This window comes from Aquarana catesbeiana, linkage group LG01 (genome assembly GCF_042186555.1).
Source record: "Aquarana catesbeiana isolate 2022-GZ linkage group LG01, ASM4218655v1, whole genome shotgun sequence".
Lineage (NCBI taxonomy): Eukaryota > Metazoa > Chordata > Amphibia > Anura > Ranidae > Aquarana > Aquarana catesbeiana.
In genome coordinates this window covers 86,660,637-86,682,454 of record NC_133324.1, presented here as the reverse complement: position 1 = coordinate 86,682,454, position 21,818 = coordinate 86,660,637, and the positions used below count along the sequence as shown (strand labels likewise).

Sequence of the window (21,818 nt, the reverse complement as noted above, 5' to 3'; positions counted from 1 at the left end):
TAGATTTTCCTCTGTTCTGTGGCTCATAGTAATTTAAAGTGATTGTTAACGCTTACCTTGTAAAACAGCCCATTCAGTTTAAAACTGAAACAAAAGGCAAAACATTTCTGTATAGATAAAAAAAAAAAAATTATAAATACCCTTTTTCCCTCCTTTTTATAAGAGATCACATTCCTTCTGTTCCTAAATGCATAAGAGCTGGGTGTAGGAAAAGCAACAGTACACTGAGCTTCCCAGTGAATGGCTGTGCAGCGGGGGCATGTCAGGATCGTCAAGTCCGATCGTTGAAGGAAAGCAGGCTGAGTTCCCAGCATAGCTAAAGAACTTGCCAGGCTTTGTTCTCCTGCTTAGTGTGGTCAGTTTCTAATAGGACGCTGGCAGGAACACCAGGGATTTCAAACAAAGGAAGCAATACAAAGAGAACAGGATATTTTTTTCTCATACATCACGGGACACCTCAGTAATTACTGATGGGTTATATGAGTATCCCTAGGTGATTGGACACTGGTCACACCCTAGACAGGAAGTTAAACCCCCTATATAACCCCTCCCCTTACTGGGGATACTTCAGTTTTTTCAGCAATGTCTTAGGTGTTGGTCACCAATAAGATGTGCTGTGCTGAGCTCCAAAGGAATATCCTATACTGGGGCAAGCCATGCAACCGGATCCCTTCAAAGTGCTTTTTCAGGCCAAATTGGATGGTACCCGGGCCTCGTGTCCGAAGAAACAAGGTTTTACCTGTAACGTTTCTCTTTTTAGAGAGCTGGACCCCGGGATCCAGTATTTGTTTTTTTCAGCCATATCCCTGGCGGATGTTTTGTTCGTACTGCCAGAAGGTCCCAATAGAGGACAGGCAGCGTCAAAGTCTACCATTTCAAAATGGATTCGACAAATGATTATTCAAGCTTACGGTTTTAAACAGAAAATTCCACCTTTTCAAATCAAGGCACACTCCACAAGGGCTATTAGTGCTTCTTGGGCGGTACATCACCGGCCTCTATGGCTCAAATCTGCAAGGCCGCAACCTGGTTTTCAGTCCATACATTCACCAGATTTTATCAGATGGATGTGGGAAAGCATGAGGATATCGCGTAGTGTGCTGCAGGCAGCGGTACGAGGTACTCAGGTCTGATTACACCCTACTTTGTGTGGTCCCCTCCCCTCAAATAGCATTGCTCTGGGACATCCCATCAGTAATTACTGTGGCTCTGTGTCCCGTGATGTACGAGAAAGAAAATAGGATTTTTATAACAGCTTACCTGTAAAATCCTTTTCTTTTGAGGTACATCACGGGACACAGAGGTCCCGCCCCTCTTCTAATACACTTGTATTGCTTTGCTACAAAACTGAGGTATCCCCAGTAAGGGGAGGGGTTATATAGGGGGTTGAACTTCCTGTCTAGGGTGTGACCAGTGTCCAATCGCCTAGTGATACCCATATAACCCATCAGTAATTACTGAGGCTCTGTGTCCCGTGATGTACCTCAAAAGAAAAGGATTTTACAGGTAAGCTGTTATAAAAATCCAATTTTTGTCATACATGTACATGGTACAGCAGACTTATACAGTATCAGGAATATTTAATGCTGGGGTAACAAACACTTTAATCCTTTAATTGAGTAACTGCAATGGAGGGTTGTCATGTTGCAGGCAGGGGTCCATTATGCTTTGCACATTGTCTGTTTTCTTTGTAGGGACTTATGGAATAGGTCCTAAAGGGGTATGTATTTTAGGAGTTTTTAGCGTCACACCTAAAGCTGATCTCCATGTTTTAGTGAAGTTTTAAATAGTTTGGTCCCAATGGATTGAATATTGCACCCTCTCTTTTCCTATGCCTCTACGTGTTTCATCATATGTATGCTAGTTTGTACCACTATGGCTGATTGAGGTAGATCTCTAGCTCTGGTCTAAATACTGGATATTTTCTTTTACTTTTGGTTTGGCTGCTGTGTGTGTTTTGTTTTTTGTCCCCCTGTGAGGGCAGCTTGTTTCTGTTTTTGTTACTTTACAAAAACTCTTCTAAAAAAAAAAAAAAAAAAATCTGATATGAAAATCAGAAAAAAAAGCTGCTGTAAACTTTTACTTCCCTTGCAGATGCAGTGTCTGCCCAAACAAACTATTTAAACTTCACTAAAACATGGTTGTAAAGGTAATTATATTCCCTGCATTAAGTAGTAATTTCCACCCTAACACTAAAATCCCAGCATCTACAGATATCCAAGATCTAACACCTAACTTATCTAGACCTGTAAAGAAGAAATCGGTATACATTTTTTTTTAAGCCAATCTGATCCGATCCCACGCTGAGCTGTCATCTGCGGCTTCGATGTGGAGGCGGGTACAGAGGACACATCCGACAATGAAAGCCCCCATAGTAGGTCTATGGGTGACGTCACTCCCCATTCATTTCACAGCCGTTGTCAGCTGTGTCCTCTGCAGAGCTTCTGCCGCTGGAGATCGGATTGGCTTCAAAAAAGGTGTGTATATATGCTGATTTCTTCTTTACAGGGCTGGATAGGTTAGTGTTAAATCGTGGATGTCTGTAGATGCAGGGATTTTAGTCTTGGGGTGGACTTGCACTTTAAGGTAAAAAAACCTTTCTGTGTTAGCTCCCCCCAGTCCCCCTTAAATACCTACTTGAGCCCGATCTCAATCCAATGCTCTGCCTGTCTGCCTTTTATTTTTTGGCCATTTTAATAATCTGGGATGATGTCACACTTGTTCAAGCGTGGAAGTTCATTCATCTTGATGAATGACAAAAATGTACATTGTGAACAGGCAGGTAAGAATACATTAATGTAGAGGTGACCTAGTGGGGTTGATTTACTAAAACTGGAGAGTGCAAAATCTGGTGCAGCTCTGCATAGAAATCAATCGGCTTTCAGATTTTATTGTCAAAGCTTAAAGTGGTTGTTAAGCCACTCTAACATGTTTATACTGTCAGCGCTCTCTCTTAATGCAGTGTGTGTGATTTATATTAAAGAAAAAACACAAAAAAACAGTATATACCTTATTTCTGAGCGCCGATCGTCTCTCTCCTTTCCCCGTCTGATGGCTGCAGTGGGCGGGGCTGGGATTCCACCGCTAACGTCAGTCGGGAGAAGAAGAGGAGAGAGCCGGCCGTTCACGTGAGCGCCAATCGGCGCTCAGAATAAAGGTACATACTGCATTTTTTTATAAATCGCACACACAGGCACACTGCATTAAGAGACAGCGCTGATAGTATATAAATGTACATGTTATTCCAGCAGCAGGCGAGGGGGGGCACTGTCACTAGCTGACAGGCAGGGAGGGAAGGGGTGAGAGGAGGACAGGAAATCTGCGAAAGACTGAGGCATGTAAACTGACCACGGTGTCAGGGCACAGCAGCCATGATATACCGTGGTCAGTTTACAGGGGGGAGGGTATAGCTAGGCAGGATCAGCCAGGTATTACAGTGAGACAGATTACACAGCACAAGCACTGTGCTTTTCATGTTTTAAAGGGACAGCTTTCTTTCTTTCGTTCGTTCGTTTGTTCGTCTGTGTGTTAGGTCTTCTTGTGTTTCCTGAATTTGACTAACAATGGCAGTCATTACCCTGGTGTTTAATATCCTTGGAGAGATGTACTGATTGATGAAAGAAAGGAGGAAAGGACGGTAGCATTCACTGACAGATTTACCTAAAGGATCATTTGAAACAGGAGACTTGGGGTCAATGTATTTGACTTATTTTGGGCTCTTAATTAAACACAAATGGCAGCTTACACATAACCAGTGCCTTCTCATCTCACTCTGTTGTAAAAATAAGTTTTTTTCCCACAAATAGAGCTTTCTTTTGGTAGTATTTGATCGCCTCTGCGGTTTTATTTTTTGCGCTATAAACAAAAGAAAAGTGACAATTTTGAAAAAAACACCATCTTACTTTTTGCTATAATAAGCATAGTACATTTTTTTTATCAAAAAAGCAATTTTTTTTTTCTCAGTTTAGGCCGATATGTATTCTTCTACATATTTCTGGTAAAAAAAATTGCAATAAGCATATATTGGTTTGCGCAAAAGTTATGGCGTCTACAAAATAGGGGATAGATCTATGGCTTTTTTTTTTTTCTTTTTTGGGACTGCTATATTATTATTAAAAATGCACTGATTACTGTGTAAATGTCACTGGCAGGGAAGGGGTTAACACTAGGGGGCATTCAAGAGGTTAATTGTGTTCCCTAGTGTGTTCTAACTGGGGGGGGATGAGACTGACTGGGTGGTGACAGATCGGTGTTCATACATAGTCTCCTCTCCTCTCCCCCTGAAAGAACCGGGATCTGTCACGAGCGATCGCGGGAGCGGGCTCACGCTGTGGGCGCGTGCGCCCCTAGTGGCCAAAAGGTGAAGTGACGTCACATAACATCGTTTCGCCCAGCTGTGCCATTCTGCCGCAGTAAAACTGCGGCGGCTGGTCGGCGAGCGGATAATAAGCACTTTAATTGAACAAGCTGAAGTTAGAAGCCGATTGGCGACCATGCACAGCTGCACCAGATTTTGCACTCTCCAGTTTTAGTTAATCAACCCCAGTCAGTCTCTTGTGTAAAAAGCTTTTTTTGCTCCGCTTTAACAAGATGTCTTTTTTTTTACTTTCAGAATTAAGTGACAGTGTTGCTATGAGCGCTGTGGATCGGATGCAGTCATTAAACCTGAAGTTAACAGCACTTGGCAAGATTTATGTCAGCAATCCTCGATACTTCCCTCTAGGTGAGAGGGTTTTTTTGTGATGCATAGATAGTAGTAATCTATACCTTCTGGATCTCAAAGGTTACATGTTTTATAGATTGTGTTCTGGACTGAAGAATTTAAATGGCATTTAAAAAATGTTTTACTTGGGTGATTATGAAGTAGTGTTAATGTTAAATATGTATTCCTAGCAAGCAGCACTCTAGGCTCCTTTTCACATGTCTCCCAGGCTGAATACCTGAAGCTCAAATTATGCATTCAGCTGTTTGAAGCTGTGTCACCCCCACCCCCGCACGCCCTTTCCCCTTAGATGGAGTATTCATATGTTCAAGTAAAGCTTATGGAGATTCATTTGGAACAAACCACAAAGAAACTTTGCTCTACTGTACCTTTCCAATGACCTGCAAAAACCACTGTAGTTTCCTTTTAAACCTAAACTGTAGGCATTTCTTGAGAGGAAAAAAAAACAAAAACATTGCAGTTCTGTAATAATGAAAAAGAAAAAAATATTTTTAAATGAAGCTCATTTTCAATTTGTGAGTTTGAACCTCTTGCAATCCTCTATAAAGCAGCACTCGGTCTGGAAAAAGGCAGGCCACTACTTTTACCTAGTAGTCAGGTGTGCTACATTAACATGCGCTGACAGGATTGAGCAGAGAGATGACCTTGTAAGTCTACTGCTGCACCTCCACTGTCCAAGAACAGGTTAGGGGTGGGAGATGACATAGCTGTTTTAACGGCTGCAGAGAAAAGACAGGTCACCGGCATCTCTGTGCTGTGTGAAGGAGCTGTGTTAATTGCAGGACTGGATAGATTGAAATCTAAATTCTTTGGTAGGTAATACAGCACTTAACCCGTGTGTCTAGAGTTTAGTTTTGAGCTAAACCAATTACCTGCTGATCTGACTTTTTTTGGTTTCCGGAGGTGATGTCAGTGTACGTTTGCTTTACAAATCCAGAGTATTAGGTGTCTAATAATGGGCCTGTTATGGGAATCACAGGGGAGATGGCAGCAAAGATTTCATCCCATGAGAGCTCATTTATAGCCTTTCGTGTTCATTAGCTGTAGATATAATGGCTCTGGGAGGATGTGCTGTACAGCTGATTGAGAGCCCTTCCAAATCCTAAATTTTAAATAAGCACATACATAGAGGTTCTTATTTCAATCTGCCTATTCTGAATGGCTAATTTAAAAGAGCAAAATAGCCTGTTCAATATATACATGTGATGGTGATAACTTTTCTTCAAACCGTTATTTTTATTATTTTATTATTTTTTGTTTTTTCTGGTTACATTACAGCGATGAAGAATGACTAACATTTCTGTGGCTTAAATCAGATTGTAGGTTTAGGGCCACTTTAAAGTGAACCTATTGGGATAAACATATGGGAGCTGCGTGTAGGGCAATGAGTTGCCTTTTTAGATTTCCTTGTAAGTAGCAAAGTCAGGTTCAGAATGACATCCCTACAGTGGCGGCAGCCATTAGGGGCGCATGGGCGCGCCCCCCCCCCCCCCCCATCCATGCATCCGGGCCTCTAATTTACATGTAGGGCACCGGGCACATCGATTCTCCCCCCTCCCCCACTCCCCAAAAAAAACGCCAGCCACCACTGCATCCCTGTAGACTGCACCTTCCAAAGTCAATAAGAGAAGTCGGTATTTTCACTTCAGACATGGTTACCGATGCTAAGGTGGCAGTTCAGAAACCTATTAGGCCATTAGACGCATAGTATCAGATATGTAAAAACTGCTCCGGTTACAAGTTAAGTTACCTAATTTCAACATGTTGGATTATGTGATTTACAGCAGTGCTGCAATTTAAGCGCCAACACTAGAGTTCACTTTCTTTGATTCTGACTTTTATCTTTATAATAAGCTTGCCTTCCTCCAACACAAGTAAATTTATAAAAGCATGCCAGCACATTTGCGAAGTGTTACCATAGACTTGAATGGAAGGAGTTGAAGTGCTTCAACTCCTTCAAACTCAACATGAAGTTTAAATCTTGAAGCAACCGTAACACTTCATGTTCCTATAGTGTGAACAGCATTGTGTGTTGTCCATATTCTCAATTGCATAGGAGTTTGAGGAGCGTTAAAAATGCTCCTCAAACTCCTGCTTTCAATTCCTTAACTGTGGCTTTGCCTCTTACCATGAGCCTATAGGTTTCCCTTTTATCTGATTCTAGACACAAAGGGAACAGTCTCCAGACTTTAGGGCTGCCTGCTGATGGTTCCAACATCTGTAGTAATTTTGCCCTCTGCTCTTGGAGTCCCTTCTGTCCTCAGTGTCGACTCTACCTTCTAGTGTGGCTGCATCCTCTGTCCTTTTGGCTGAGGTCTTCATCAAATTCATGCAAGTTTTACGGCCCAAATTACCCCGTTATTTGCAGAATCTAAACACAGATGCCCCAAGCATACTGCCCACATTGTCAAGCTATGTCTGGTTGTCCAAAATGCCCTAAAAGATCTAACTAACCTGTCAAGGCATGCTGTACTGGAGCTGTGATTTCTTCTTTGACTTTTAGGCGCAAGGCTGCCAATTGGACTTCTGTTAACACATTCTACCAGGTGGACGTTTCTCTCATCTCATGTCAGCGTCAGGCATGAGGTCCTTTTTTAAACATCTGAGCGGCAGCCAGTCCCCAGTTGTGTTGTATTTGAGTCGCAGTTGGACGGCCTTTGCAACTTCCTCTGTCCCTAAATAAACAAGAAATTAAATAGGAATTTTGTACACACCATAAATCTTCTTTTTTATTTTTTTATTTTTTTTTTAGCTCTTTGAGGGACACACTCCTCTGTGTTTAGAACCATGCTCTCATTACTGCTTTGCTACAAAACTGGAGGCATTCTGCTAGTATTAGAGGGTTACTCTGGTCTGATTAGTTTTTTTTTTTTTTTTTTTTTTTTTTTTTTTTTTTTTTTATTGCCAGTGTCTATTCCTCCTGTAGGCTGCAGTATAACCCCAAGGTTTAAGACTGTGTGTTTCTCTTGCTACACTCCAAGAAAAGGATTTTACAAGGAGTAGAAAACTCCTGTTTTATTAGAAGTACTAAAATCCCCGATTTTAAGTGCAGCTTTTAAAAATATCTGTATCAGACTCTCCTTATCCCCTACACAAGAACACCCAGACTGGAAGAGGTAGGGTCAATCATATTCTCCTCTTATTAGAATGTTGCAGTAAGGCCAGTTTCACACTGATCCAACTTTCCCCTACGACTTCATGTCCGGCTTCCATGCCACTTCAATGAACAGGATCCGACTCTGATCCGACTATACCAGGCCCTTTGAGTCTGGTATTAATCTTGAAGGGGGAACCCAGGAAAGGGTCTGGTATGGATTTTTAGGGGAAACCCCACGCCAAAAAAAGGCAAGGATCTAGTATGGTCTTGAGGGAGGGGACCCCATGCTGTTTTTTTATTTTATTTTTTGAGGCGTAGGGTTCCCCCCTCAAGATCCTTAGAGCACAAATGCCACAAGTTGGATCAGTTAAGACAATGCTCAGACTTTGATCTGACTTGCATTCAAATCATTGGCCTGAAATCATGCCTAAGGCCCCATACACATTATTAGATTTTCTGCAGATTTTTGTCTTCAGATTTACCAAAACCATGTAGTGCAAGGGCCTGTCTGATTGCATACAAATTGAAACGCTTAAGGTTTGACCTCCCATATTATATGGTTTTGGTAAACCTGAAGGCAAAAATCTGCAGAAAATCTAATAGTATGTACGGGGCTTAAAGTCAGACCAATGTAGTGCAGAAACCTTTTTCAAAGTCGGACCAGTTAAGACGGCTCTCATAGGGAATCATTGATTTATACATGTCATGCAACAGGTGCTCCGAAAGTCAGCGCGTGTGTCACACCAGTGTGAACCGGACCTAAGGGAGAGAATTGCTACTGTGCTCTTTGTCCATGTAACTGTAACATAGAAAAATCAAGCCACCAGCCCAGCTGTAAAATCTCGCAGGGCTATGTATATATGTATATCTCAGGTCTGGATGGACATAAATATGCATCTTTTGGCAGGTAAAACATCTCTAATATACGTATGTATTTCATCTGTGTATTTAGGCCTGGTTCACACCTATGCATTTTTTTTAGTGCCTTTTCAGTTTTGCAGAAACACACTACAGTCCATTTAACATGGTTTCCTATGGGTCACGTTCACATCTATGCATTTAATGGAAAGGGCCAGGGATTTTTTTTTTCTGTTTTTTGGTTCCATTGACTTCAATGGCTCAAAAACGAGAACTAAAAAAATGCAAAATGCATCTGGAATATGCAAACTGCAACCTGCATAGGTGTGAACCAGGCCTTACAGTAGCTGTTTGTCTGGTGATCTACTTTAAAGCTTCTAGATATAGTATTTTGATTTTGTGTACTTTTTGTTTTTGTGCTAATTTAACCCTTTTTTTTTTTTCTGTTCTCTTTGAAGAATTTTTGGTTCAGTACCTGGAACAACACGTGTGTACATTGCACTGGGATGTGGGCTATGTAACTCAAACAATGCAGGAAATTGATGTGACCATCCCCAGGTTACTTGAAGTTTATAACCATTTGTTTAAAGCAAGGGTAAGTTTTTAAGTATGGGAACGGATATTGAATGTGTATCTTATTTATTTATTTCAGGTACTTATATAGCGCCGTTAATTTACGCAGCGCTTTACATATACATTGTACATTCACATCAGTCCCTACACTCGAGCTTACAATCTAAGGTCCCTAACTCACATTCATACATACTAGGGACAATTTAGACAGGATCCAATTAACCTACCAGCATGTCTTTGGAGTGTGGGAGGAAATCGGAGTACCTGGAGGAAACCCACGCAGGCACAGGGAGAACATGCAAACTCCAGGCAGGTAGTGTCGTGGTTGGGATTCAAACCAGCGACCCTTCTTACTGCTAGGCAAAAGTGCTATCCACTACACCACTGTGCTGCCCAGTCTGATCTTAAAGCCCACCTTCGGGCAACATCGGAAGCTTCTACGCCCCTCACTAGCACCTTTTCCAGGAGATCGGCGATTCATCACTGCACTCCAGACCTGCTGCTAACTGGTCTTGTGGCCACAGCTCATTGTAATTTCACAATGCTGCCGTTAGTCTTTAGGGCTGACTGGTCACCTACCTAGTGACAAAATGTCCATGCCACGAGGCACACACTCCCGTAGTTCTGTGTTGGAGAAAAAAAAAGGGGGTCTGTCAAGCTGAGCAAACAAGAAAAAAAAAAATACACATTGCTTATTTTTTTTCCATCATTATTATTATTCGCATGTGATGGTTTTTTCCCTGCAGTACTGTTGCCTTTTTTGTTTCTGTATGGTCCCGATGTAAGATATGAGTGTTTGTGGTAGAGCTGAAAAAGCCCCACAACACTCCACTTCGTGGTGTTTTTAAATCAGATAGATGTGCTTTGGCATGAACAGCTAGCAGTAATTGTCAAACTGAACTTGTTTTGCCATCTTACAATTTATCCAAGCCACTTTTTCAGTTCTAGTATGTTTTAGGATTGTGTTATTACTTGCTGGTTTATATACAGCACACTGAGGCTCCATGCACATTGGCTTAAATATCGCTGCTACTACAGGAGTTTGTGTTCTGCCTGCAGAAGCAGCTTGGTGTTATCCTATATGTCCATGCACATTAGGACGATTACAGGCATATTTTGAGCTCAAAGTTTAGAGACAGTAAAAAAAAAAAAAACGTTTCTGATTGGAGTTTACTGGCAGAAAAAAAACACAAAACTCTCCTAAACTCTCTACAAAAAATGCTACATATTCTATATGAGCAATTTTTTTCTGCCAGGAGAGCTGTCGTTTTTTTTAAGCCCAGTGTGCATGGAGCCTAAAGGGCCCCCTCCAGTTGAATTGCATGCTGGAAGAAGTGAATTTTGTAAGCTTTATCAAGGTCAGGAGCAGAACATTGCATTCCTTTCTGTGCTAATTAGATCTCTGCATGTGTGGTGGTATTGTGATAATCCTATACTTCTTTTTTATTTTTATTTTTTTATTTTTTAGGATCCATTCTGGAATAGAATAAAGAAGCCCTTACACCTCTTAGACTGTATTCACATCCTGCTGTCTGGATATGTACAAGACCCCAGCAAAGTGCCAAACTATGAAAGGTGAGGTGGGGGTAGATTTTGGCTACGGTGTAGTTATGGCCATGGCAGTTTCTGTCAATGATAGTCAGCTGTCAAAAAGGAATCTGGAATACATGTAATATTGCTGAAGAATGGGGGAGTGGGCAAAACACTGATACAATTTGCAATATGCAAGATTCTTTCCAAGAAATGCTGTTATGGGAAGTGCTTATTTTGCTTTGTTTCAATTACTTTACCCTTTTATGACAAACAATCATTGATTCCTAGATGGCCATGCAAAATGTAGCAGTATCTGCATACTTCAGTTAAAGTGATTGTAAAGGCTCTTTGATATTTAAAAAAAAAAAATGTTAAACTCAATTCCTCTGTGCAGTTGGTTTTGCACAGAGCAGCCTGGATCCTCCTCTTCTCGGGTCCCTCTTTGCTGCTCTTAGCCCCTCCCTCCTTTGAGTGCCCCTCAGCCAGCAGCTTGCTACAAGGGGCACCCAAGCCGAGTCAGAGCAACGTGTATCTATTCAGAAACGGAGCCCTGCCCCCTCTTTCCTCTGATTGGCTGACTGACTTTGACAGCCGCGGGGGGCCAATGCTGCTGCTGCTGCTCTGTCTCAGCCAATCAGGAGGAGTGTCCTGGATGGCTGAGGGGATAGCGGACATCCCTGGAGAGAGAGAGAAGGGGCTTGGGTAGGTAACTAGGGGAGTGCTGGGGAGGTTGCTACACACAAGGTTTTTTTTTTCTTAATGCATAGAATGCATTAAGATAAAGAACCTTCTGCCTTTACAACTCCTTTAACTTGACTATAACTCTGACTAAATATGTAGGATAACCACCGATGAATGTGGAACTCAGGGACACCTCATCCCATATGCAAATACATGGGGTAAACTATGTTCGGGATTTTAAAGGTGCCAAGACACACACACGTGTTTTGTCTTTGCATCTTAAAAATCCCTAAACATTGTTTTCTCCATGTTCTAACTCTGACTAGTTTGCATCCTTAAGTAATTGTTATATATAAGCTTTTTATTTGTTACTGTTTTAATAAATACCCTGCTTTTTTTAATTATACTGTAATTATCAATTCCACAGTAGTGCAATCACTGCTATTATTCCGTGGACAATCCTATATCTGCAAGTGTAATCAAACGTGAAAATAATACAAAATATTCAAAAATTTAAAAATCCTACAAATAAGTCCATCTATCAAAATAACGGTGTATAAATCAAAAATAAATCTTCAAAGTGATTCAATTCAGTGAATTCCCATTGATGATGGCGGAAATGACGAAAAGTTTTGGGATGTGGCTATGCGAAGCTCGGTTCATGTGTTGATGATGGGAGAGTGTGGAAGGTGACTACACTGACAGTTCAAACCAGCGTGGAGGTGGTAAAACTGGGATGAGTTGTTGCCTATCTGATACCTACCCATTTACATGCAATGTACAAGATGATTTTAAATGCGATGAGATGAGACCTGCTGATTTGTGGAGTGATACTACCAGGTGGATATTGAACTAAAAGTTTTTGCTTTTTCATGAGAGTGGAAGGCAATTCAATCTGGTGAGTGCATTTCCATAGGGGAGACGGCTCTATTTAATCTCACTGGTGGTGGATATAAGGTGTATTATTCCTGGCTCTACTCGCATAGAAAGTTGACTGTTAATCACAAACTTTCCTAAACTGAATAACTTTGAAGATTTATTTTTGATTTATGCACCGTTATTTTGACAGCTGAATGGACTTTTTTGTATGATTTTGAATATTTTGTATTTTCACGTTTGATTATACCATTTGCAGATATATGATTGTCCACTGCATAGTAGCAGTGGTTGTGCTACTGTGGAATTGATTATTGGTTGGTAGACTAATATTAATGTCACACAATTTTTTGGGGGGGGGATTTATTATTTAAGTAGCAGCACTGAAATATTAACACTATAGGTGAATTTTGGAATCCTAAGCGCAGTGAAACACACAAAATATACTGTAATCATATCTGACAATTGTAGTAATAAACAGACGAACGATGGTGTCTTTTAACTACTTGCTGATCACCCTATAGCACTTTTACTGCTACAGGGCGGCAGCTGTGCACTGGATCACGTGTGTGTATATACACATAATCCGGCTCTTCGGCCTGCAGGGGGCGTGCCGCTTCTTCAGAATATTCACAGCAGAAGGCGATAACTTTGTGTAGCAAAAAGTGGCCTGGGCATGAGGGAGGGGGGAATCTTCCGGAGGGCAAGTGGTTAAGCTACATCTGCAAGCTAAATGGCAGTTATGTGAACCCTTAACTTTAAAAATAAATAAATAAACCATTTCAGCTAAAAATATACCCAGTTGTCAGTGGAGCTCGGAGCTGTCATTGACGCTTAGATTGAGAGTCAGCAGCCACACATACTTTAATAAATGTATTCTATATGGAACCCACCAAGTAACAATATGTGTGGTTAATTGCTTTCAATCCTGGCTGTCTCTGAATGCCCTTGTCACCATTGAATATCAGGATTCAGTCCGATGCTAATATACAGGTTGCAGGAAGAGGTTAAACCACAGTACAAATGTATTGTATTGATTTTGTTTCATAACACAGTGTATTTTGTCTCTTCTTTAGACGGAGGTTTAACACCGTTTGCCTGGATGCCATTGCTTGCTATCTAGTTGAGCTCCAGTCCATGGACCCGACCCCTGCAGTACAGTCACGAATTGGGAACTTCAAATCATTACAAGCTAAACTAGAAAGATTGGCTTCTTGAGCGAGGTTTTAACTAGATCTCTCCCAGCCAGCAACTATGAACTGAATAGAAGTCAGTGGGAAGCCACTAAGCACTTGAAAAAGGATTAATCTGCAGCTGTCTCCCGCCTTTGGATTCCTCCTTTGGACAGACTTGTGTGTGCTTCTAATGTTTATTATATCTCAATCTCCATGCTAACCCCAGCTGGTGCAGCACAGTACAGAGTGGGGTTTGTATGTTCTTAGAATAAATGCTCTTTATTCTTCAAATATGAAGCAGTGATGGAAAAAAAAATTGCACGTTTGGCCCTGGTGCTATTTATCAACAGTTGTACATTAGGCAGGAACACTGCCAACATATCTTTTTTTTTTATTACACCAATAACTGTTCTCATTTGTGCAAACCAAAGCACCAGCTGTACCCCATACACTGGTGAACAGATACAATGTCATTTTTCAGAATTGTGCACATAAAATCTTCATAAACTGTCTCGGATCAAAGCACGGCTCTGTTCATTTGGAATCCTGCTGATAATTTTGACAATTCTATAAATAATTTTACTAAACTTTGTTATAAGTGCTGGATTCACTTTTATTCAAGTGTTCACAAAATATACACGTTTAATGTATGTAAATCTATCAGTCATTTCCCCTTTTGTCTGCTTTCCTTTTCTGGTACTACGTCTCTTTCCTGTTTTGTCTATTCTCCTTTTACCATTGTCTGGTTTACGTCTCTCTAATTTAAAGTGATTGTAAAGGTAAAAAAAAAAAAACGTGTGTGCTGCTCCCCCCACAGCCCCCCTAATACTTACCTAACCCCTCTCTCGATCCAGCGATGTCCATGAGAGCCTTACCTCTCCAGAGACTCGCATTCCTGATTTGGCTTTTGGCAGCAGTGGGAGCCATTTAGCCAAACAGGAGAAGGCGGGGGCAAATCGTAGCTCCATGTGTGAAAGAACACACAGCTCGCCAGCTTGGGTGCTTCCATTGCAAGCTGCTTACTGTGGGGGGCACTTGGCAGGAGGGAGGGGCCAGGAGTACCAAAGAGGGACCCGAGAAGAGGAGGATCACAGCTGCTCTGTGGAAAACCACTGCACAGAGCAGGTAAGTATAACATGTTTGTCATTTAAAAAAAAAAAAAAATCTTTACAATAACTTTAAGCTGAACTCCAGGCAGATATAAAAGACAGAAATTATTGCAGAACAACCTTAAACAAATGGTGCGCTGTGGCGATGCCTACCCATACATAAGAGGAAAGAACATTAACAAACACGGCCAAATGGTTTAATCAGCAAAAACATATAAGTCCTTTTGTATAGGTGTCCATAAATAATAACACACTGCACACTTCCAATGCTGCTCCTCGTGAGCTTGAAGTAATCTCTGGAGAAAAAAAACAGGACAGCAGAAAATGCTAGAATATGTGCAGTAGTATGAAAATACTTTATTAAGCAAAGACTATTGGCAACTCACATTTGGTGCATAAGGTAAGGCCCATCTCCATGTCAAAACATCTGCTTAGCCACCTGCCGACCGCACACTGTAGCTTCACTGCTACAGTGTGGTCTGGCTGTGCAGAATCACGTGTGTGTGTGTGTATATACATGATTATGCTTTTCTGGGTAGAGGACGTGCCGCTGATCGATGAGGAAGATATGTAAACAAAACAGAGCTCTGTCCTGTCAGCGGGCATGTGCTGGCTTTTTGTTTCCCTGCAAAGCTGGAAATAAGAACCAGCACATGCCTTTAATGAGAAGCACCTCACAGTACACACAAACACTGGTTAGGCAACATTTTTAACCCCTTTTCCAGCCAGTGTCAGTACAGTGACTGTAAATTTTTAGGACTGATCACTGTATTGGTGTCACTGGTCCCCACAAAGTGTCAAACTACCCGTCATACTATCAGAGTCCTGCTATAAGTTGCTGGTCGCCGCCATGACTAGTATAAATAAAAACAAAAATTAAGAAAAAATTCCGGTATATGTAACATAATTTTTAGATGCTATAACATTTGCGTAAACCAATCAATATACACTTATTGATTTTTTTTTTTATCAAAAATATGAAGCAGAATATATATTAGCCTGTATGTATGAAGACATTTTTTTTTTTTTTTTTAATAAATGTTATTGGATATGTTTTATAGCAGAGAATAAAAAATATATATATTTAGGTTGTCCTAAAGACAACCTCTGGATATGCCGCTGAGCACGTGCACTCAACTTCTTTGGTCGACAACCATGGCAAGTATGGTCTTTGCCAAGACCCTGAAACTAAGTTTCAGCACGATGGCCATCTTCTTATAGCCTAGGCCATCTTTATGTAGAGCAACAATTCTTTTGTTTTCAGAGAGTTCTTTGCCATGAGGTGCCATGTTGAACTTCCAGTGACCAGTAGGAGAGAGTGAGAGCAATAACACCAAATTTAACACACCTGCTCCCCATTCACACCTGAGACCTTGTAACACTAAAGAGTCACATGACACCGGGGAGGGAAAATGGCTAAATCGGCCCAATTTGGACATTTTCACTTAGTGGTGTACTCACTTTTGTTGCCAGCGGTTTAGACATTAATGGCTGTGTGTTGAGTTATTTTGAGAGGACAGCAAATTGACACTGTTATACAAGCTGTACACTCACTACTTTACATTGTAGCAAAGGTAAGTATCTGGGGAGGCTGGGGGGGACCCTGTGCACACAGGTTTTTTTTACCTTAATGCATTAAGTTAAAACACCTTTTCTTTTGATTGGGTGATTTTTTTTTATTTTTTTTACAACTCTGCTGTTTTTATGAAACTCAGTAAATATTTCTTAAGAATTTTTCTGTTAAAAAAAAAAATTCTTAAGAAGAAAAAAAAAACCTTTACAACCACTTTTAAGACCCACCATTTCTGGAGTGGCACCTGAGTGTGTTTATATCAAACCTGAATGTACTCCTGAGCCTCCTGTCTTACAGTGACCTGGTCCTTGGCAGCATTAACCCTTTCTTCTCCAGCAGCGGTTTGAGTATCCCTTGTGGGCAGTGCTCCAGCCCAAACTAGGACAAAAGATAGGCCTGGGTGTTTTCGCGGGGGCAGTTGGTGATTGGATATTCAGTCCTCCACACTGTAATGATAACAGTGCCCCTTTACAGTGCAGTCCCTTTAATATTACAGTGCTCCTAGCAATTGCAGCCCCCCATCAGTGCCTCTTGCAGTCATACCCCCGCCCCCCCCCCCCTTTTTCTCTCTACTTTTGGCAGGGCAGAGGCAGGATTCATCCTTTGTGTCCTTTCTAGGGTCTCATGCCTGGCTGACATCATCCTATAATCATGGGGGCGGAAGGAGCTGCAGATCAGGATCATATTAACAAGCGGGCGATTACCCACTTGTTAATATGAAAAAAAAACTCTCACTCTCTGTGCAGATCTCCAGCTCCTCCTGCCCCCTGCTCTGCTGATAGGATGACATTGTTGGCAAGGAGGGAGAGTCAGGAGAGGAGACACAGGCATGGCCGCATAGCGGGAGGTGAGTGGCGACTGCGGACCATGTTAGCCCTGTCCGAAATAGCGGTCGACGATTACGGCTCAGTCAGCAACAGGCCATGGATTGGTCTGGGGGTTGGGGACCCTTGTATTAGCCAGCTCTTGTTAAGAAATGTGGCCTTGGCCCACCGTATGACATGTCTGGTGTTCCCTATAGCCAGTCCAGGCCTGGCAGTGCCTCACTTGTTCACCTAATATGGCAGATTATAAGTGCAAGGGCAGCAGTTCTGGAGGCCTTGCCAGCTTATGATCGTCCCCTGCTTGGGTGGCAACAATGTTTCCTTCAGGGCTGACTCTGAAGTCACAGGGGAGATGAACAGATGAAGTCTGTCTGGTCCAAGAGCACTTCTCAGAATCTTGGATCTATCTTAATGGATCCCTCTTCCAATAACTGGAACTCATGATTGTGGCCCTACCCTACTGTGTTTTGGGCTAATAATATTGTTCAGTATCAAGACTTGTTCTCCTTTCAGTGAACCCCTAAACTACTCAAATGTTGGTCTGTGGAGCATCAGCCCAAGTTTCTTTTTGTTTCTCCCAGGTATCCAAGCCCTCTGTGAACACATGTTCCTCAAAATGAGGGGGTGCCTCGCCCCTCCCACCACTTAGTTACCTCTGGCCATCTGATCCTTGGGTCGCTAACCCTCATCTGGACCTCTTGTCCTGGCTGTCCCTAGGTTAGCTGCTAACATCTGGTTAAGGACTGCTTGGAGGCTGCCTACTGATGGTGCTGACTCTTGCAACCTTTACCCATGTTGTCATCTGTTAGCTTCTTCTGCCTTCAAAATCCTCCTTGGCACCAGGTATGGCTCGGTCCTCTGCCTCAACTTAATTTATACTAAAGTCATGCGAGACATTATGACCCAAGGTAACAAGTCTTTTCCTGACTTTGTTTGTAGAGGCCACAAATGCATTCCTGCGCTCTCCAGCAGGTTCTCTGATCTGATTTTTCCCTATGGCCTTAGTGGCTACTGAGCCATCAGCCACAGACTCCAAGTCACTTAAACCCTTGTCAGATGAGCTTACACCCAAGTTGTTGCAGTTTTCTGTTCTTACTCTCAAGTTAAGAGACAATTTCACCAATAATGCATTGCACACCACCTTAAAACTAGAGGATCAACCTGTTGTCACTATCAGTGCTGATAATAGTTTCTGATAATTTTTTAACAAAATGTTCAAAAGCACAAATTTCACCACATACGGTTGCCTGCATCAATGGATGAGTCCAGTAGTGACCAACTCTGATCCCCTCATGCAATTTTTTACATCTTTGGCGCCTCGGCAACATCAGGAGCATTTCCTCACACATGCTAATGATTGGATCCATAGTGAAAACGCAAACAATAAGACATCTATCTACAGGAACACTGCTCTCTCTTCTCTCACAGAATGACTGAAATAATAATTATTATACAGGATGTATATAGCGCCACCAGTTTACGTAGCGCTTTCCAATGTTAGGGTGGCAAGTACAGTTACAATTCAATTCAAATACTGGAGGGATCAGAGGGCCCTGCTCGTTAGAGCTTACAATCTAAGAGGGAGGGTCAAGTGATACAAAGGTAATACCTGTGGGGGATGAGCTGATGAAGAAACAAAAAAAGAACAGTTGTAGGTTAAGGCAGGATAGACTTCTCTGAAGAGAAAAGTTTTCAGGGACTGTCTAAAGGTGGATAGTGTTGGAGTTAGTCGGACAGTTCAGGCTAGGGAATTCTGAAGGATGGGAGAGGCTCAGGAGAGGACCTGGAGGAGGCAATGGGGGAGCTAGAGAGGAGCAGGCGGTCTTGGGAAGAACAGAGGACAATTTGCTTGGTTGATATGTCTGTTAGTAAGTAAGTGATGCATGAGGAGACCGATGGAGTAAGTTAAGGGGTGGAGAGATACTGTAGATTTGGGTATCGTCGGCGTAGAAATATTGAAAGCCATGGGAGGCTATCAGTTTACCCAGGGAGAAGGTGTAGATTGAAAATAACAGAGGTCTAAGAACAGAACCTTGAGGGACCCCAACGGAGAAAGGAAAAAAAGTGGAGAAAGTAGGTTTGCAAGTGACACTGAAGGTGCAGTGGGATAGATAAGATGAGAGTCAGCCAAGAGCCAAAAGTCACAGAGACCAAAAGAGTAAAGTTTTTTTTGAAGAGGAGGGGGTGATCAACCATATCAAGGGCAGCCTACGGCCTTTGCTAGATATATAGCGGAATTGGGATTGGTAGATCTTTGGAGACAACGTAATCCAACAAACAGCCAATTTTCATGTTTTTCTAGTAGTAATAAAACCCTCTCTAGAATAGATTTAGCGTTGGGAATGTACTCCATGGTACCATGTCTTTGTGATATTAGATATGAGGCTAGGGGTATCTCAGATCATTCCCCTTTTAATATTAAATTTTTCTTTCAGGACTAATCTAGGATGTACTTTATGTAAGGTGAACCCATATTGGTTGTCACTCTTTCCTTCATCTGAAGAAACTATGATTGAATTAATTACTTATCAGAATATAAATAGAACTTCGGTCTCACTTTTAATATGTTGGGATGCAATGAAGGCGTATCTTCGAGGTATCCTTATTGCACAGATATCAAAAATTAAGAAACAATCTAGGTAGTGGGAAAAAAAACCCTAGCTGATAATAAGATGAAGGCCAAGTCTTTATATATAACTAATCCAAATGAAGATAGAAAAAAAGAATGGCTCTATAGCCAACTACATTATGCCGCAGTGGCTAAGAAGGCAGAAAATTTAAGATTTTTCCTACATTAACCATGTTTTGAGGAGGGAGAGGGAACAGGACATCTATTGGCAACAATTGTAAAAGCTCAGCGACCGGTATCATATATAACTGAAATACAATCATCTTCAAATAAGTGGGTTGATATTACTCCAGAGATATTAGAGGTATTCAGGGAATATTACCAGACATTATACAAGAGCAGGGTATCCTATTCGGAGTCCTTGAATAGATTTTTTGATACTATTGAATTACCAAATATCTGAAAGGGTGGCTTTAGAGGGCCCATTAACATTGGATGAGCTAAGAAATGCAGCATTTAACTTGCCCAATAATAATGCACCAGGACCAGATGGTCTTCCAGGGGAGATACAGTGGGGACGGAAAGTATTCAGACCCCCTTAAATTTTCCACTCTTTGTTATATTGCAGCCATTTGCTAAAATCATTTAAGTTAATTTTTTCCCTCATTAATGTACACACAGCACCCCATATTGACAGAAAAACACAGAATTGTTGACATTTTTGCAGATTTATTAAAAAAGAGAAATATCACATGGTCCTAAGTCTTCAGACCCTTTGCTGTGACACTCATATATTTAACTCAGGTGCTGTCCATTTCTTCTGATCATCCTTGAGATGGTTCTACACCTTCATTTGAGTCCAGTTGTGTTTGATTATACTGATTGGACTTGATTAGGAAAGCCACACACCTCTATGGTGCTGATCCATATACTATCTGTGGTGCTGGCTGCTATATACTATCGGTGGTGTTGGCTACTATATACTATCTGCGGTGCTGATCTACATATCGTACAGTATCTGTGATGCTGAGCTGTATACTCTGTCCTGTAATTCTGAGCTGTATACTTCTGACAATATGTGTGGAAGCAAGTTCAATACAGAGGACGGAGTGGGTGGATTATATAAGGGGTGGGGCTTATGAGAAGTGAGAGGGGTCAAAAAGGAAGGGCGGGGTCTGACACCCCCCCCCCCCATCCTAAAACTTCACCAGCTGCCAGTGTTGGGAGGTAGTGGACATGGAGGACCCTATACAAAAGATAATAGCATCCCAATTTAAAAAATACCCTTTAATTCAATTAATAGTAGCTCACCAGTTTTATAATAAAAAAAGGTTCCCTACTTTCTACTTGATTCACAGAGTATGGGAAGCCGTACGAAAAAATATTACTCAACATAAGGGATATACGAAACATATTCCCATATCAGACTGGAAAAATGCGGGCATAATATTTCTTCATCAGTTATATAAAGGGGATGTTTTACTTTCTTTTAAAATATTAAAAGACCGCTATCAGTTAACGAACAATAATTTCTGTCAAATACGTCATGCATTACAAGTTCAAAAATCAGACTACAGTATGAACACTCTAAAATATTAACAAAGGCAACTTCAGTTGCCTGTACGAAACGAGGATTAATAGGAATTCTTTATTCTAACTTACAAATAATGGAGAATACTGAAAAACATAAAAATAGTTTTGCCCGGTGGAAAGGAGATATAGAGGATTTAGATGAGGAGCACTGGACACTGGAAATACTTCCTAGGACATCTCTCTCGCCCTCCCAAAGGCTATCTCAGCTTTTTATCATACATAGGGCTCATTATACTCCACAAGAACTCTATGCTTGGGGAAAATATACAATACCATTATGCCCAAGATGCTCTTTATTTAATGGCTCTCTTAATCATATGCTCTGGCGATGTCCAAAGCTCCATCGATATTGGGAAAAAGTATTTACAATTTAAACTTAGTATGCTCCTCTGAGATAATGGGGACGCCCAAACTTGCACTATTGGGTATAATACCTGATGGAGCGTTACCAGTAGAGATGCTTACTATGTGGATAAGATCCCTATACTTGGCATGTAAAGTCTGGTAAAATCTGTTGACCCTCCAACCCATAAACAATGGGCTGAGAAGCTTAATTATACACTTAATAGAGAAAAATTAACATATAAACATAGAGGTACATCACAAAAGTTTGGTAAAATATGGTCATGTTGGA

General features: G+C 41.4%; 1 protein-coding gene and 1 long non-coding RNA gene across 2 annotated transcripts in view; one reads left to right on the top strand and one right to left on the bottom strand.

Annotated features, from left to right (window-relative positions):
* Nucleotides 1–14,103, top strand: part of NUP155 (nucleoporin 155) — a 91,904-nt gene extending 77,801 nt beyond the window's left edge. Inside the window, exons 32-35 of the mRNA XM_073621435.1 lie at nt 4,613–4,723; nt 9,137–9,273; nt 10,720–10,826; nt 13,418–14,103. Coding sequence (XP_073477536.1) covers nt 4,613–4,723; nt 9,137–9,273; nt 10,720–10,826; nt 13,418–13,559 — 497 coding nt within the window. The 3' untranslated portion in view covers nt 13,560–14,103. The remainder of the gene's footprint in view (nt 1–4,612; nt 4,724–9,136; nt 9,274–10,719; nt 10,827–13,417) is intronic.
* Nucleotides 6,856–15,109, bottom strand: LOC141132704 (uncharacterized). Its single transcript, XR_012242956.1, has 3 exons — nt 15,012–15,109; nt 9,831–9,875; nt 6,856–7,398 (listed from the first exon to the last, which is right to left on the bottom strand). It is a non-coding gene; the product is annotated as an uncharacterized lncRNA (long non-coding RNA).
* Nucleotides 15,110–21,818: the final 6,709 nt, after the last annotated feature.